The sequence below is a fragment of the Python bivittatus genome, unplaced genomic scaffold (genome assembly GCF_059951505.1).
Source record: "Python bivittatus isolate LINGU-HERP-01145 unplaced genomic scaffold, Pbiv_v1 ctg000780_np1212, whole genome shotgun sequence".
Taxonomy (NCBI): Eukaryota; Metazoa; Chordata; class Lepidosauria; order Squamata; family Pythonidae; genus Python; species Python bivittatus.
In genome coordinates, this window is record NW_028277108.1 from 1,227,813 (window position 1) to 1,245,547 (window position 17,735).

Sequence of the window (17,735 nt, forward strand, 5' to 3'; positions counted from 1 at the left end):
GGCTGGCAGATCATCAGATCACCCCCATTTGGTGATCTTTTCAGCCCCACTAGATAGACCAGACCAGACCAGACCAGAAAATAAATTCCACAGGAAAGCTAAAAGTACTTTTATTAAGATTGGCTATAACAATAGAATTTTGTATGTCTGATTGGGCTGAATGAATAAAAAACAGACATCAGGAACAAGGATGTGGAATCTGCTTGGAAGAGAGTGAAAAGAATTATGTGTCATAGAAGTGTGTAGAGTTACAGTATGTTATGAAGTATGTAAAAGATGCTTCATGGAATAACGAAATAAAAGTGGCTAATGATAAGAAAGCATCGTTATAAGTGACTGATTCCTTCAAAAAATCAGACTAAGAGATATTGTATAATGTGTATAGAGAGTAGCTGAGGTCAACATTTTCAACAGACTTATTATAGTTTATTTCTTTTTATTAACCACACAAATCTTTTTTTATCTTATGAGAGTTCAGTTGTTTTTCTTAAAATTTGTTGGGAGGTTATTGGTTCATTATTTTTTCTTAACATATTAATATTTTATTAGGCCCTTAATTTAGTTCTGAACATTTAATTAAGCTTAATTTTTATCAGTATTTTATCACTGATATCTTATTTCAGTTTATTCTTATTTTAATATTTTGATTATCTTATGGATTGCATTTATACCATTATTCTGCTTATGCACCTACTGAATCTTTTTTACAGTGTCTTAGTTCTTAATTTTTCTTGTATTTCATATTTTCTGTTACGATGTTGTATTCATCACTGGTCAGTGACCTTGATTGGTTGGTTGGTTGGTTGGCTATGTGTAGAAAGTAAAAGATAGAGCAAGAAACTGTTAAGAAAGACAATGCAAGTCCATTTTTATGGACATAAATGTGTGTGTGTGTGTGTGTGTGTGTGTGTGTGTGTGTGTGTAAATAAATATAAATATAACTAATGGGTCAAGGGGGCTAAACAATAACGCTCAAGCATCTTGGAAAAAGTATTTTGGAGATTCATGCATGGGACAGGATAGTGAAATACTAAACAGTAGAATTAAAATGAACGTTATAAATGTCAGTGTCCAAGAAAAAATGAGAGAAAGGAAATAAGAAACACTGTGAGCATGTTGAAAAATGGCAGGGCTGCAGGCATAGATGGTGTAATTGGAGAGATGTTGAAATATGGATGTGGTTTGCTTATGAAGTGCCTGGGCAATCTATTTAATGTGTGTGTGAATACTGCATCTGTGTCTGTCAACTGAAAGAATGTTGTTCTGGTTTCCTAATCCAATGTGAAGGTAGCAAGAGTGAATGCAAAAAAATATTGGGGCAGGGGCATATTTGATAGTTAAATGCACCTGATTAGATATTTGGCGGAATTCTGACTGAAAAGGTACGAGAGAAGACTTGAGCAAAATGTGGGATGTACAGTGTGACTATATCAGGCAGTGGGTGTGCAGACCAGTTTTTGCTCTTCAGCAGGTCATAATACAGGTATAGATGTGAGGGGTGAAAAACAGATTGCACATTTCTTAAGACAGTGCATAATGAATTGAATAGGCTTGAATTATAAAGTTTTTTGAGTGAATATGGAATTAAAGTTGGTTGCTGAATGCAGTAGGAGTGGTATATGATGAAATAAAGCATGGATGAGGCTAACTGGAATGATTAGTGAATGGTTCCACATTGATCAGAGAATAAATCAAGGATGTGAGATATTCCCTTAGTTCTTAATGGAGACAGACAGACAGACAGACATATTTTATTAAAGATTTTTTTTTCCACAGAGTGAAAATAATACAAATTTTGAGTTAAAGAGAAATGGAGAAAAGTAATAGAAAAGTGAAAAAGAAACATAGAAAAAGAAGTAGAAAAGAAAAAAAAAGGAAAAAAAGAAAGAATAATAAAGAAGTGGCTTTCAGTCTTCTTAACAGCAGTTATAAGTACATTTATATTTTGCCCTCTCTCTAAGGTTACCTCAAAGTTTCCTTCTTTCCATAATCTACCCTTTCTAATCATCAAATCCATAAATCACCAGTTCATTTTTTTTTCTTTCTTCAGCAAAAAGTCCATACTAATAAATGTAGTAGTTGATCTTTCTCTAAGCAAAGTTGCTTAATGGATTTATGAATAAACATATGCAGCACGCTTGTGGTAACATTAGGGAATGAGAACATACGTGTACTTCTGAATGAAGATGATGCTTTGTCGTTGGTGGAGAACTCCAATGATTTGCCTTAAACGTTAGGTCGATTGTGTGGTGAAATAAGAAATACGGAACTGAAAGTTAAAGTTATATGGAAATGAAATACATTAGAAAAACAAAAATATGCATTATGCTAAAACAAGAAGAGATAGAGTCGGGTCAACAATGAACAAGTGCTGAATGAATAGAGGTTGAATACAAAACTGATTGGTAAGAAAGAAATGTGTTGAGGTGGCTTGGTCATCTAGAGGGAATGAATGAAAATTGAGTGGCAAAACAAATACATGAAGGTAGAATGAATGTATTGAGAGGAAGTGGAAGCCTGAGAAGCTTGTTGTTGGATGGAATTGATGAGATTCTGAAAGAGAGAGAGGTAAAAACTTAAGGAACAAGAGTGAATGTATAAAGCAACGTAGGGTTGTGGTGGAAGCAAGGATGATTTATAATGATCAAAATACATGTTGTGACATAATGAATGGCAGCAACATTAACAGAGGGGCAGAATGATGCAAAAAGCCTCACCCTGTTGCGACACAAGTCCCGCCTCTTTTGTAAGTGCATTGTGACCTGAACTTGGGTGCAATGCTGCTTCTGTTATTTTGACCAAAGAAACAGGGCCCTGCAGGGTCCTGGTAATAGTGTTGGTATAAACTAGTTTCAGCTGTGTTTCCTTTTTCTTTTATCTCATGCCTTTAATTTCTTTGGCTCACTTTATCTTACTCCTTTTCTGCTCTTTGCATCATCTTGCTTACCCTGAAAGACTATGATGGGTATGTGTTTATGTATAAATAAACAGCACGCCCTAGCTCATTGTTGGCGCCTTGTGGAAAGCTGGAACTGTAGACATCCTGACTTCTTTTGATGTGCAAACACAGTAACTTTCTTTTATGTGCCAACATATTATATATCAAGTGAAGACTTAAAAAGCATGCAAGGAACTGATCTCTGTAGGTAGCTATTAATTGTGAAATGCAATTCGTCTGACCATGGTGTCCAAATCAGACATCAAGCATGTTGTGAAAGAAGGTTCTCTAAAGGCAGAACCTTTGAAAATTACTGGTTTGAAGAGCACAAAACTTCCTTAGTACATTACCAGCATACCAAAGGACATCACAATGCCAGAAGTTCTTTATAAGAAACACCAGTAGCTTCCTTCTAGAATAAAGGACACAAACAGACAGGCGAGAACAATCACCCATTCACACTATGCATAACCTCTCAAGAGAAATGAAATAAAACATAATACAATTGAAGAAAAGATGATTGTGGCTTTAAATTGAGAGGAAAACTAAAACGCTATGTATGTTTAGTCGAATCCTGTTGGCAATCAGTTGAAAGATGTCATCAAATCTTTCATTTCCAATAGGGCTTTCATTACTCAGTGTTTTCTCCCACTACCCAGAGCTCATTAAGACATTTTAAATAAACAATTAATGTAACACTGAATATGTATTCCTCCTTCAACAAAACATTGTTGATGAATGCAGAAATAAATTATGGAGTTGCCTTTTCCTATAAGGCACATTTTGGCATATTTTGATTTATTTACTCACAATTAAAAAAAGACTTTCATCATTTCTATCTCTGTTCAACTGGGTATAATTTGAATTGACTGCACAAAAAAGAAAGAAAGAAATGGTGCAGCAGCTCAGATTTAATACATGTTTAATAAAACGAGGTTCTTGTTTTGAGGACTTGTTTATGAGTGTGTAATATTAAGAGTTATGTGTAGTTATGCATACTACACTGTAAAACAGATATCCCCCTCCCCATCTTCTGTATTAAAAGTAGTGTTGGCCTGAAACCTATTTTCCAATTTCCAAAAGTTGTGTTACCTTCTGGAAGGGCATCTCAGTGCTTCATTTATTGTTATGAGATCTCTCCATTATTCAAATTCTTTGCAGAAGCTTTTGTTTCCTGATCGGAAAAAGTGTCCTGCAAGTTGTTCCCAGATTATGTCATTTCTTGGGCTTGAATGAAAGCCAGGGGAGCTAGAAAAGCTACAGATAGTTGTAAAGGTGGTCTGAGTTTATTTCTTAAGTTTATATCCTATCTTTTCTCAATGAGCAAAAGGCAGCTTAAAATGATCTCCTTTCATTTTATCCGTGCTGGGTTGGTCTGAGAGAAAGTGACAGCCCCAGCCACCCAACTGGTTTCTATGGCTGACGATAGACTTGACTCTGGGTATTTTTAGTCCTAATCCAATATTTTACTTATGTACCAGTACAAATCAGATAGATGGCCATCAGTCACTTTGTCATTTAGAATAAAAAAAAAAAAAGCAAGATGCCCTGCTGATGAAGTTGTCATCAAATGTTCTTCTTCTATGAAGAAGGAAAAGTGAAAGCAACATTTTTTCATCAAATTGAATAAAAATATTCACCAATAGATATTCACCAATATATTGGCAACTTTAACTTTCCCAAATCCTCTGAACAAAGTAGAGGGCAATAGGACAGCAGAAAATTGATGAAATATTCCTCCCATCGATGTTCTGTTCATGGAGGCCTTTCATTAGCAAAGGAAATCTAGCTGTATTCCATTTACAGTCTTCAAGGTATTGTAAACTGTCTCAGTTCCTCAGTTATTTGACCCAAAGAAGATTATCCTGGATTAAAGGTGATTCCTCCAAAAAGGAAGAATAAGCATAAAAAATATATAAACAAGTACCCTTACAATATCCAGTTTTCTTACCTTATTAACATAGAGTTGCCACCTCTAGCTAAAACCTCTTAGAGGGTTTCCCTGCACCAATAAAAGTTTGTGTGTGTCACTCTTGTGTATACACATGTGTATGTGTGCTGTGTCTGTATATTCCTGCCAGGAGTCATATTCTAAGAAAAGTGGGAAGCAGGGCCAGTACAAAAAAATAGTAACTATTGATTAAAATTAACTGCCTACATCCCACATTTGCACACATCAACTGATCCCCCATCTGCATATACCAACCATTTTCTCACACACATACGAACATGCACACATTCTCATCATTCCTTTTGAGAGGATCAATAAGAAAGAGAAGGAGAAGAGAATGGAGATGAGGTGACATAAAAGAAAAAGGTGACACTGAAAAGAAAAAGGGTAAGATAGACCAAAACTGGATGGTGATAAGAGGAAGGGAAGAAGTAACTGGGAAGGGAAGGGAAGGGAAGGGAAGGGAAGGGAAGGGAAGGGAAGGGAAGGGAAGGGAAGGGAAGGGAAGGGAAGGGAAGGGAAGGGAAGGGAAGGGAAGGGAAAAAGAGAAAGGAGACAGAACCTCTGCTTAGGACTGAATTCTGTTTAGGATTGAATTGAACAAAATGAATTGAATTCAACTACCTCCCACAGCCACCTCCCAAACAATTGTTAATCTTCACACTAATCTTCAAAGGCATCTATTCTTTTTGGAAGTGATATCGGCAGTAATTTGTATTTTCTTCCTATGCCTTTCCTTCCTTCCTTCCTTCCTTCCTTCCTTCCTTCCTTCCTTCCTTCCTTCCTTCCTTCCTTCCTTCCTTCCTTCCTGTCTGCCTGCCTGCCTGCCTGCCTTCCTTCCTTCCTTCCTTCCTTCCTTCCTTCCTTCCTTCATCAGTTAATAGTCTCTTCTATTTACAAGATAAATATGGAACCCCACTGAAAAATCAATGTTGATTAGAGACAAAGCCATTTAGTATGAGTAGGCACTGGCAGAAATTTATCCTTTCTTGTTCCTTTCTTACTTAAGTAACTTTGTTGGTGATTTGTGCCCTGAACAATAGCTTCCTTGTTCAGAACAACCAAATTCCAAGAAACAATAATGTTCACAGGAATGTATTTTTGCTTACTGTTTTGACACATCAAATGGTGAATTCTTTTCCCTAAAGACTTTCAACAGTACAAAGAATATTGTTTGGAACATATATACATTTCAGTATGCTGCTACCTGCAACAAGCCAATTGTAACTAAAAATAAAGCAAAGTGAAGGTGTCTTGCTTCTGATTTAAAACTACATTAATAATAATTTATTTGTTTACCACAGTGACAAAGCTGCTTCTCTTTTTAAAAAAAGTAAATAGAAAAGAAAAAGAATTGCTCTCCTCAGATATAGCGAGTCATCAGGTACTCACTATATTCAAATATACACTTTCTTATTATCATGAGTAATGGCCTGGAGGACAATGCAATTCAGAAGCATTTGTAATGAACTTCAGGATGGCACCACCCTTTACTCCAGACTTAACTAGTTTCTCCTCTCAAAATTAAATTGTATTTGTCTACAAGAAAAATGTCTTTCTGAGTTTATGGCAGTTCACAATTAATATTGTCATCCAAACCAACTCCTCTTGGGGAGCAGGGGTGTGGGAGAAAGAATACAATTTTTATTTTACCTCATAAAAATCAGACAGCAAATCTGAACTGCACCAAACAGGGGGAGATGGATAGGCAAGAAAGTTTTTGGTACATTAATGCAAGAAGAATAGTTTGTCTTTACTGAATAAGTCAGGGACCTTATTCATATTGCATTATGAAAGTGAAGAAAAATATTCAGTGATCTGTAGATAAATGATTTATGATGTGACTTGACCAAAAAATCATGTTTGTGCCATTCTTTGACAAGAATAAATTTTCTGAAATGGCTTCTCCTCTAATGCTATTTCATGATTCCATATAAGCCAAATGTTACACCTTCGGGTGAGGCATCCTTCTTCCCAGTCCCCCCAATCCCCATCCACCCAGGGAATCCCCATTTTTCAGCAGGGCAGAATAAGGTCAGCAAACAGGTTTGGCAGACCTACAGTCTCCATTCCTCCTCAGATGCAGTGCTGTCTTAGCTGTCATTTTGGCCACAAGAATCATCCCCTTGGCCTGAGCAAGAAGAGCTGGTGTTGCTGCAGACACAGAAAACACCAGCTCTCCATTGGCAGAGGAGCTTTAATCTGAGCAATCCCCAGGCATGTGGCATGCTGAGAAATGCAGTCCCTCAACCACAGCAAGCCGATGATTGCCTGGACAAACAGACATTGGACTGGCTGCTGTAGCATGTCCTGATCATGACACTTTTTTAAGATACTGGGTGGACAAACTTGGGTACAGCTTGTGTGAGGCTGTGGCTACACCTAATGAATGCGTTAGCATTAGCCATCTCTTCATTGGGATGGATCCAAAATCCATAAACTCTAGTTCGTATTTTAAACGTTTAAAGTTTCTTGCCCTCATTTACAAAAGGAGGGCAGGAAAGAAAAATGCTTGGAAGCAATACCTAGGTCAGTAAGAAGTATTTTGTCACCAACGTTTTGCATAAATATTGATATATTTATAAAGGAATAAGCATCAATGATTTAACACTGTAAATTCTTGAATCTGTTATGAGCAAACAATTCAAGTAATATGAGTATAGAACAAAGGATAAGAATTTGCCTTCTAGATAAATGACAGTGCTAGGCAACTATTAAAAAAAAAAGTATTCCAGGCAAATGCCAACTCTTATTTCTTTCTTTATGTGAAATCTCTGCCTTATTATCAGTGACAAACAGTGCTACTAAGTATATATTCTTTAGAACTAGAAGGACTAATCTATGAACTGTTTTAGCTCCAATTCACTCCCATTCATTATTTAAACACATTTCTTGGTTTGGGCTTTGGGAAGACCGTTACAAACTCTACATCAGGTATAATATATTGTTTTGTTCCATCTCTTCCTTTAGGGCTGGGCAGATAGTGTGCCAGAGGGAAGAGAAATAAATAAAAATATACAGTTTTGCACACCATGCTATGAGTAAGTATATTGTATACTCTATGTCCCTAATTCTAATCCTGATATTTTGATATTTTAATTTTTCAGTATGATTACTTGGGATAAGTCACTACTCTCTAATTACTCATTACTTCTGATTCAATACCCACAATAATACTGGCTTAGAGATAATAATTCCCATTCACTCACTCAATAAAATTGAATGATATCCTAACATGGGCTACTTTTAAAAAAAGCTACCATTACTTTTGTGTATTCCAACATATGATGCAAGTACAGATAGTCCTCAGTTAGCAACTGCCTTGTACAGTGACCATTCATAATTACAACGGTGATGAAAAAGTAACTTTACAACCAATCCTTGCATTTACAACCTTCACAGGCCTGTGAAGCAAAGGAAAAATGAAGTAAGATTGTAAGTGCAGTCACAGTTTCACTTAGCAACCACTTTGCTTAAAGACTGAGTTGCCAGTCACCATTGTGGTCGCTAAACAAGGACTACCTGTACATAAATCACAGCATTTGCCTAATGATGTCATCATGCATGTGTTGCCATTTGCTTCCTCTTGCTGCTCCATTAAGATGCAATTATTCCAAGCTGAACAGCTTGCTGGCCTCGCATCCCAAAGTGTCCTTCTGCAAGAAGGTGGCCCAGTGCTTGGGCTGCCCAGAATCATCATCAGTCTCAGCACCAGGAGGCCTCTCAAGAAGAAGCCCAAGGAAAGCAAGAAAAAAACCAGTTCCCACAAACAAAACTGAACCCAGCTAAATAATACTCCTGCCCAAATATTGTCCAAACAGAAACAGCTGCTTTTGTAGTATGTGAAGCAGCTAAAAAAAGGACATTGTCAGTTTGGTGGCCAACAGCATTTCTCACATGGCACAGCCTTCATGCCAAACATAATGGGAAGTATTGCAATTGTGCCCACCTAAGATGTACCCACAGCAATCACAGATCTGAATGCAGGTGCAAATTAAAATATTTAGATCACAAAGTACTTACTGTATCTAAAAGGCCACACTGCTATTAAATATCAGCTCAAATGGTGTCTGAAGAACACACGTTGATTACAACTCAGGCTAAAATTTAAATGGAAGTTTCTTCCTCTGCAAGTAAATTTGGAAAACTATGACTCATTACAGGAGAGAAGCTGCCAGGTTAACAAAGCACCTGTTGTCTTGCTTTGTTGACAGTATGGAAAATGTCACATTTAATTGCCTTTATAAAGCAGCTCCTCTTCTGTACTAGAGCTCAGAAACAGTGTTGTAAAGTCCCACAGGCCTCCTCAAAGTTGAAAGGGGGAAAAAAATCCTGTATTTATCAAAGATTGCACAGCCAGCCCAGGCTGAAGCTCTAACATCAACAGCTAAAAATAGAAAGAGGGGGGAGGGAAACAATCATCAAGTTACAAAAAGAAAGAAAAGGCAATATATTTATATCTTAAAATAAAGTGGTTCTAACAAGATGCTATCACTGACACATAATTCAAGATGCTTTGGACCTAATTTGCCGCCTACATGGCAGTCAGCCAGAGACAATGCAGCATTTAATGGTTGGATGCCCATAGCTTGTATAAGTAAATTACACAGATGCCTCATTGAAGCTCCATTATTGCACAGAAAATAATATTTTGGGACAACTTTTCTAAACCTAAGAATTACAGTCAGAATGCAAGCATCAAATAAAAACAGCAGGATTAAAGATTATAAAACTATGGGTATATTGAGTATCTTTTGGGTTAAGTACAATTCCCCATTTTCCTATACCACATTACATTGGTAGTCCTAATGCAATTTGCTGGTCTTTTGAAGGCACCTACTTAGCAAATCATGTTTGTTTTATAACAATTTAGATTTCTTATGATTTCCCTTAAAGAAATGTGGAAACTGTGCATTATCTTCAAAAGCTCTCTACCCTCTCCCAGAGACAGCTAGTCCACAGAATTCCTGGAGAGCAAAAATGAGCTTATAATTCAGAACATCCTTCTCCAATCTGCTGTGGTCCAGATGTGTTGAATACCCAGCACGTTTTGGCCATGTTATTTGGGTATTTTGGGAACTGCAGTCCCAAGACATCTGGACAATATCCAGTTAAGGAAAGCTAATATAGATATAACTTCTTTCTCAGATGCTAATATGCATGTAAAATGAATATGCATGGAGGTTCATCATGGCAGCCCACTCTGCTCTTTGACCTATGCGTGCTTGAAAAAAAATCTCAGGATGACCATGCTCAATTTAAATTGTGGGTGTTGAGATGTAGGGGTTATTCCCAGTACATGCCACTTATTTCCAACTCTTTTTTCCTGAGGCAAAGTCTCAGATAGCATTCCATGTTTTCCCAGACTGACTTTATCACTTATTTTTCAGCAGTTATAGTTTCTCCTATGTATGTTTCTAGTTAGCAGCATTATAACTTATCAGTGGCCTTGGTTTTAAAACGATATAATCCATTTCACCACACTTTCCCAAGCCTTGTTGGAGCTCAGATAGGAGTTAAGGATTTGCCTGTGGGAAATCTGTGTTGTTAGGTTGGTTTCTGGAGTTATTCTTCACTGCACAACTTAACAGGTGCACAGTTCTGAAAAGCCACGAAATCTTTAGTACTGCTAGTTTGCAGACTTAAAAAAGAAAAATCCAAATTAATCAGATGTAGCATAATCTCCTGTGTCTCTCGTAACAGCCACGCTACACAGTGGATTGTGGCATGAATTCAATCAAATAAACACAAGCGACAAGACACGTGACTTTTCAAACTCTGCCTACATTTCTTACAATGACCACGTTAAACAGCAATGCACTAAAATGAGTCCAGCGTAGCTTCCATCCATTTTGGATGTGCTCGCTCATATATTTGGGTTTTATTGCTCCTCATATCCAAGAGCAAGCACTACTGAACCACACATACACACACATAAACACACCCAGTGCAAAGAATGTTGACTGAAATTATCTGATGTCAGCAGTGTGGAATCCTTCATAAAAAGTCTTCTAGAGGAAATCATTGAAAGACTAACAATTTATTACAAATGGCTTGGGAGTCAGAAGCAACAGCTAAGGAAATGCAATTACCCTCACTTTGTTTTGGAGGCCTAATTTAGTCTTGAGATGATGACATAATAACAGAATTATTCAATTAAGGCTCTTTGTGTGTATGTACTTAGTACAAATAAATTGCTCTTGAATTGTGACATGCTGCCAAAACTCAGTGCTATTGAAAAACCAGTGCAACAGTGCACTCCTTTATGGGTTTTCTCAGAAGTAAGTCCCCTTGACTATATCCCTAAAAAGGTGGGTGACAGAACTTTTCAAAACATAAGAAGTAGTTGTCCTAAGTAACATCCTATTATTAATGGAAGACCTTGATTCACAAAGCCTCCATCAAATGGGCTTTAGGGAAAGAAAGGGAAAAGCACCTTTTCACCCAGAGGAAAGTTTCTTGATTGTTGGGTCCTCTGAACCTTTCCTAAAAGCCACGAAGAGCATCAGCAGAGCCAGCAAATGCCATTGTCTGCAAATGCCAGGGTTCACAGACTCTACCACTGCTGATAACAACCTAAGGACAACACTTAGCAGTCCCTTTTACATTTATCTCCTTGCCGCTCAGCATTCAGAGGATAAGTGAAAGCTGCAGAGCCATGATAAAAGTCTGCAAAATTCAGCAAAAACTAATGAGCTAATGTCAGAGGGTGTGTCACCTGATTGCTCTATTGTCTACCCTATACACTTGGTTTGCTGGTTGGTCTATGATCATAATAAAGAATATTGATCTATCTGAAGTCTCATTTTAATCCTTCCCCATTGGCTAGTTCAACACATCCTCAAGACAGGATGGCCCCTTCCTTCCATTTCATGCATCAAGACCAAGTGATTTGGTAATTGAATCAATCAGCTTCGGCTCTGGCAGTGGCGTAGCATTCTGAAATGGATCTGGAGGCAGATGTCCAGCTTAGGGGAGCAGAGTTCAAGAGAACTGCTAAGGAAATCAGGAAATTTGTTTTAGGTCATTTCTTCATCAGCAGTTTACAGCAATTCAGCCTTTACCACAGGAGTCCTTTGAGATTGAAGTGGTTTCTAAATCTCATTCATAAATAAATAAATAACCATCTTTGTACCAACATAACAGTAATAAAGACAGGTTCTACGTCACTTCAACAAAGGTGAGGCTATTATAAGCCAGTAGTGGGGAAAATGGCCTTAACTGATAAGTTACATTATGCTACATTAGATTTTTTTCTATTTTTTTTATCCTGCCTTTATTATTTTTATAAATAACTCAACTTAGCTTATACTCCTTTCTCTTCCTACTTTCCCCACAACAACAGCCTTGTGAGTTGGGCTGAGAGAGAGTGAGTGGCCCAAAGTCACCCAGCCAGTTTTCATGGCTAAGGCAGGACTAGAACTCACCATCTCCTGCTTTCTAGCCTGGTGTCTTCACCATTAGACCAAACTGACTCTAACTGACTCGACTCAAACTGGCATTAGGCTTTTCCAGTCTAATATATAGTTATATTTCTATAATAAAAACACTTCAGCTTAAGGTAAGTTTAAGGAAATATATCCAGTTTCCACTTGTCCCTCAAAAACATAGGAAATTGCAATATAAAAACACCATCTTATAGTCCACACTACATAAACTGTGAAGACTTGGTTCAGACCTGTAAGTTATTATGGCTTTACAAGTCAGGATCTGTGTAATCAGTTTGTCTTGATCTTTCAAGTTAACTGTTGACTGTGGAGGGAAGGATTCTGACAAACTTTCAACAGAGAGAGCCTTCCCACTCACTGGAAAGAGGGAAAAAATTACTCTGATGAATTTGTAGAAGCCTAGTGCTTCCTCCACATTTCATTTGCTATAGGAACTGCGCAAACAGAAACTCAGGAATGGTGACACCCATTCATTACCAGTGCTAGCGTTCACACAGATCTATGCTGCTGTCTAACGTGTCATCTTACAAGCCACACAGTTCACTGTCACTTTAAAAAAAGAGTTCCTTCCTCAATTAAATTATATCATGAGAGCATTGATCATTTTTATCCATGCTTAAAATCGCTACTGTTCATAAATCCAATTGCAAACATTATAAATTCTTAATTCCTTTTTCTAGGATACAAGTTTTACATTCCCCAACTCCAAAAGGGCAACAGCGTGCTGTTTTTGTAGTTCTGCCACCTCTCTTATTCTCATTACCCCCTTAACTAATTACTGGACAAGGCAAAATCTGAAACAGATTGAAGTTGTCTACAGTTATTTGCCTTCATACAATAGTAAATCTTTTAAATTCTAGGTTATCGTATTAATTGAAAAATGAAGAGAAAAACATAGCTGTTAACAATATTGATGCAAATGAGAGAGAACAATATATTCTGGAACAGACTTCAGATGTGGCACATAGCAGGCGCAAAAGCTGTATAATAATGTCCCTGTTTTGAGATGTCAATTCAGCTAGAGGATGCAAAATTTAAAAAAAATTCCAACAACCCAAACAAAGCAATATATCTTAATGTTAAAACATATCTGAAAAAATTATGGGGGACACATCAGACAGTGATTGTGGTGTAAATTTCATAAGTGAAGAAAACAACCTAGTAGCCTGAACAGTTTCTGAATTATTAGTGGCGCGGTGGATCAAAATTCAGCATCTAGCAGAACCTGGTTGCAGTCTGTGACCTGGCACAGCCAATCTGTTCATCATTTCAATGGAATGATTAGCATTCTTTGTATCTGAGAACCTACATATATTCATAGTTACTGGACAGAAAGAACAGCAGCATGACCCTTGGAAAGCCCATCTCCCAGCTCTTGAAACTGCTCAGATTTCTCAATTGCTCAAAGGTCTCAGTAACCTTTATAACAACTCTAAATTGGTAGGTCAACTACCACCAAAAATTAGACCAAAGAGATTGTCAGCATTGCACAGCCTTGTCTTACAGCAGGGATGGGAAACCCAAGTACCACAGGCTGCTGCACCCAACACCTCCAAAATATTTAAGAGTTCTAATGAATACAGAGAGCCAGTTTGGTGCAGTGGTTAAGGCACCAGGCTAGAAACTGGGAGACAGTGAGTTCTAGTCCTGCCTTAGGTACAAAGCATTGCCCTTCTACCTCTCTGGTAGGGATGCACTGGGGAATTTCTAATGGATTTTTTTGTCTTTGCAGCCTCCAGCCAGCTCTGACTCATTTTCAAACCTGGCCTTTCTTTAGATACTCCCTCTCCTTCTTCTCACACCTCATTCCATTCTTGGAAAGTTATCCCACTAATGTAAATCCCCTTTACATAATTCCTTTCCAATATTCCACTGTGTGTGTGTTCCAAAAAAATTGACATGCCTGAATCTAAATCAATGATACTACTCAATCAATAACTAAAATACTTATTTCATAAATAAATGCAATTACTACTTTAATAAATTTTATTTTATAAACTTTAATTAAATTATTAATTTTATTAATTTTGTTTCCCCCAAATATGTGGTTGAAATAACAGCACTTTACTGTTATTATGTGCCAATGTATTGGAACAACTATTCTTTACTGTTATTATGTGCTAATGCATTGGAACAACTATTCTCAGAAAATGTGTTCAAGGTAATAAACTCCAGAAACTATCAAGTTGCAGCTCATATGGAAGTTTCAGAGGATCCAGAGTTCCAAATCAGGATGAACCCTGCAGGGTGATGAGTTCTAGCTGATTAGAACATACTGTTAATGACTGTGCTCTGAAACAAACCATGTGATGAATTCAGTGTTCACCAAGCTCAACATTCCATCACTCTTTACTCTTTAAATTATTTAATTGTAAATGGAACTACCGATATAGAAAATGCAGCTTGAAAATCTCAGCTGGGCACACACTGAAACAATCAGAGGCCACCGCCTATCTTTGCCATTGTAGAAGACTTTTGACAAAAAGATCCGTTGGCTACGGGACTAAACATTCAAATGGGTGGTGGGCTCTCTCTTGCTAGGGTGTCTTCAAGCAGACCCTGGGGAGCTATCTGTGGAAATACCCTGACTCTTAATTTCCTGCATCAGACAGAAATTGGAACAGATGTCTTATAAAACACTCTCCAGCTTTATGATTCTTTGACCACGTGGCCTTCAGTTTGATTATTTATTGATTATTTATTTATTTGCTGGGCTTACATACTGCTCCAATCAATAGCAACTCTCAGCAGCTTACATACTGTCTTTAACAAATAATGTTAATCTTCATGGTCATTGTTCTTCAGATCCCAAGAGATATAAATTATCTCAGACATTCCTGCAGCCAATTGCAATAAAGATTTATTTGGGAAAGAAACAGAGCGGTTTAAGTTGGTTTTTCTCATGCACATATATAAAGAGAGAAGAAAACACAGAGAAAGAGAGAAAACAGGGTGTGATTCACACCCTCTGGTGTCAACTCATGATGCTGAGACTGTGTGTGAACTGAACCAAGTAACCATGTGGAAAAAGGCTAATGGTATGCATATTTCCTTCACACTTCCTCCTTGCAGGATGCTGATTAGGTCAGAAAAGATCTGTCTCTGTACTTCCTTAACTCATACACAATTCCCAGCCATTTGACAAGTAGCTCCAACAACTGTGGATGGGTGAGATCAGAGGAACTACCATTCATTCTCAAGTATCTTTGGCAATCTGTTATGTGCCAATGTATTGGAACAACTATTCTCAGAAAATGTGTTCAAGGTAATAAACTCAAGAAACTATCAGGTTGCAGCTCACAGGGAAGACTCTGCATGCACACAAGGCCCCCCAGTGCAGAAAATTGCATTCTACCCATGGAGACCATCTGTTCAATGACATCACTAGCACAGCGTAGCAATAGGAAAAGCTGCTCAGTGTTGAATTGTACATGGGAATGTATCACCTATAAGAACTTATGTTCAAGGAGTTTGTAAAAGTATAAAGTTTAACTGGAAAATAATCCAAACTTCATACACATATTTATTTAACCAGGAATTATTTCCAGATGAATAAAACTGATGAGTATATTAACCATAGATGGATGACCCACAACTTGTGTCTGAAAATATTAGCAGATTCCTTTAAGCTTGGCAATAAAATTGTATATACTACCGTGAACTTTTGGTTATAATTCTTTAAAGTTGTCCTTCTCTGGCAGGCATATTCAGAAATGGAATCTCTGTCAAGATCTGAAGTAACAGAACGATCTTCATCTTCCTAGATAGACGGGGACAAAAGATACCATTTGTCAATCCAACAACTCAGAGACCAAAGGATTCAAAGCATTTCAAATGAGTAACCTGATCTGTGAAGTGTATTTTCTGCAGGATCACATTTAACCACATTCATGTTAAAGTGAATGCAGATAAAGTCCTTCCTTGTTGCCCCATCTGACAAATTTTAAGATTTATGGGACAGGCCTATGCTCCATACACATATTTAATAACTTGCTTGGGGTGCAGGTCCTACAGAATTAAAAAAAATAGGAAGTTAGGTGGGACCTATTTACTTACCTCTTTATCCATTTATTCATTCATTCCTTTTGTTATTAAAGAAACAGAACACCTAGACAAATGGTTTTCAAAAGAGAATAAAAACTTGTGTGCACGATTGGGTGGTTGGGTGGATATGTGTGGGCCTATGCAAAGACCCAGACAGTTAAAAGTAAATATATGACCTTAATGAGAAGCACAAACCATTTTAAACACACATATTGACATTGTAATTCAGAATGACATTTGTAAAGACAAAGGTAATCAGGAAAATCATTATTAATACAGCTAATAAAGGGTGACCAGATTCAAATAAACATCTCTCTCCTTTCTATGAGGTTTTTTAAAGTCTATTGTTGTATATATTTTTATCCCAGTGCAAATTCCCAACATTTTATATCGTTAATCTAAGGAAGTACAGTAAAATGCTGTTGGGCTTATGTGGGCTTTCGAGAGACAGCTGTTTGGCCACTGTGGGCCCAGTACATGGAGCTAAATGGGTCTTTGGCCTGATCTAGCAGCTGTCTATCCTCACACAGCCATTGGAGGGAGCCACAAGAAGAGTGTACAGTGTACAGTTTTCTGTTTGGGTTAAGCAATCAGGAAGTTCTACTCTTCCTTGCATGCTTTATTATTCCCCTCTTTTCCTTTTCTTGTAAAACTTTTGGAGTCTTGAATTCTCTTCAGTTGCCTCATCTCTGCCTTGAAATCCAATAATATTACTTCCTTGATTAAGACAGAGTTGTTTCCAAGACAGTGCAAGTGTTAACATAGGAAGATCTGATGGTAACAGATAGCTTGTCCTTATGACTGCAGTAAAAGGTACAAATACGTTATCCTATACATTTGTACTGTAAGAACAACACCCAGTTAGTTCTACACATGCAAACTAATTAACATGCATCTCAATGAATTTTGTATAAGCAAGACACATATCAGAGTAAAAATAAGAATTTTAATGAAATAAAACCTGGCAGAAAAGACCCTACTTTAGTATGTTTAAGCAGATCATGATGCTTTGCTACCAGAATGATCTTAGTGTAGGCTTTTTTGCTACCTCTAGAAATTGGGAAGAGTTGAAATAAAGGTTAATTGGTTTTTAAGGGTTTTCAAATTAATTCTGCTGTAATTTAATTGGAGCAACATGAAGTAGACATTGGTTATGTTACGATCAGCTAATTTTAGATGAGGGTCAGTGACAAATAATGGACTCTAGCAGAGTGATGAGACTTGCCCACTGCAGGAGACCTAGAAAGGCCACTCTTACCTAGGAGGTGAGAGAAAACTGCTATGAGCTGATGCTATAATATGGCAGAATGTGGCAAATCTGGGGTATCATAATAGAAGAGCAAATTGTGTATTT

General features: G+C 37.3%; 1 protein-coding gene across 1 annotated transcript in view; it reads right to left on the reverse strand.

The window, feature by feature from the left end:
* The window catches only part of DNTT (DNA nucleotidylexotransferase), a 144,872-nt gene that overhangs the window by 109,179 nt on the left and 17,958 nt on the right, over positions 1-17,735 (reverse strand). The window contains exon 3 of the mRNA XM_007424395.1: positions 15,993-16,097. Within this exon, the coding sequence (XP_007424457.1) occupies positions 15,993-16,097 (105 nt within the window). The remainder of the gene's footprint in view (positions 1-15,992; positions 16,098-17,735) is intronic.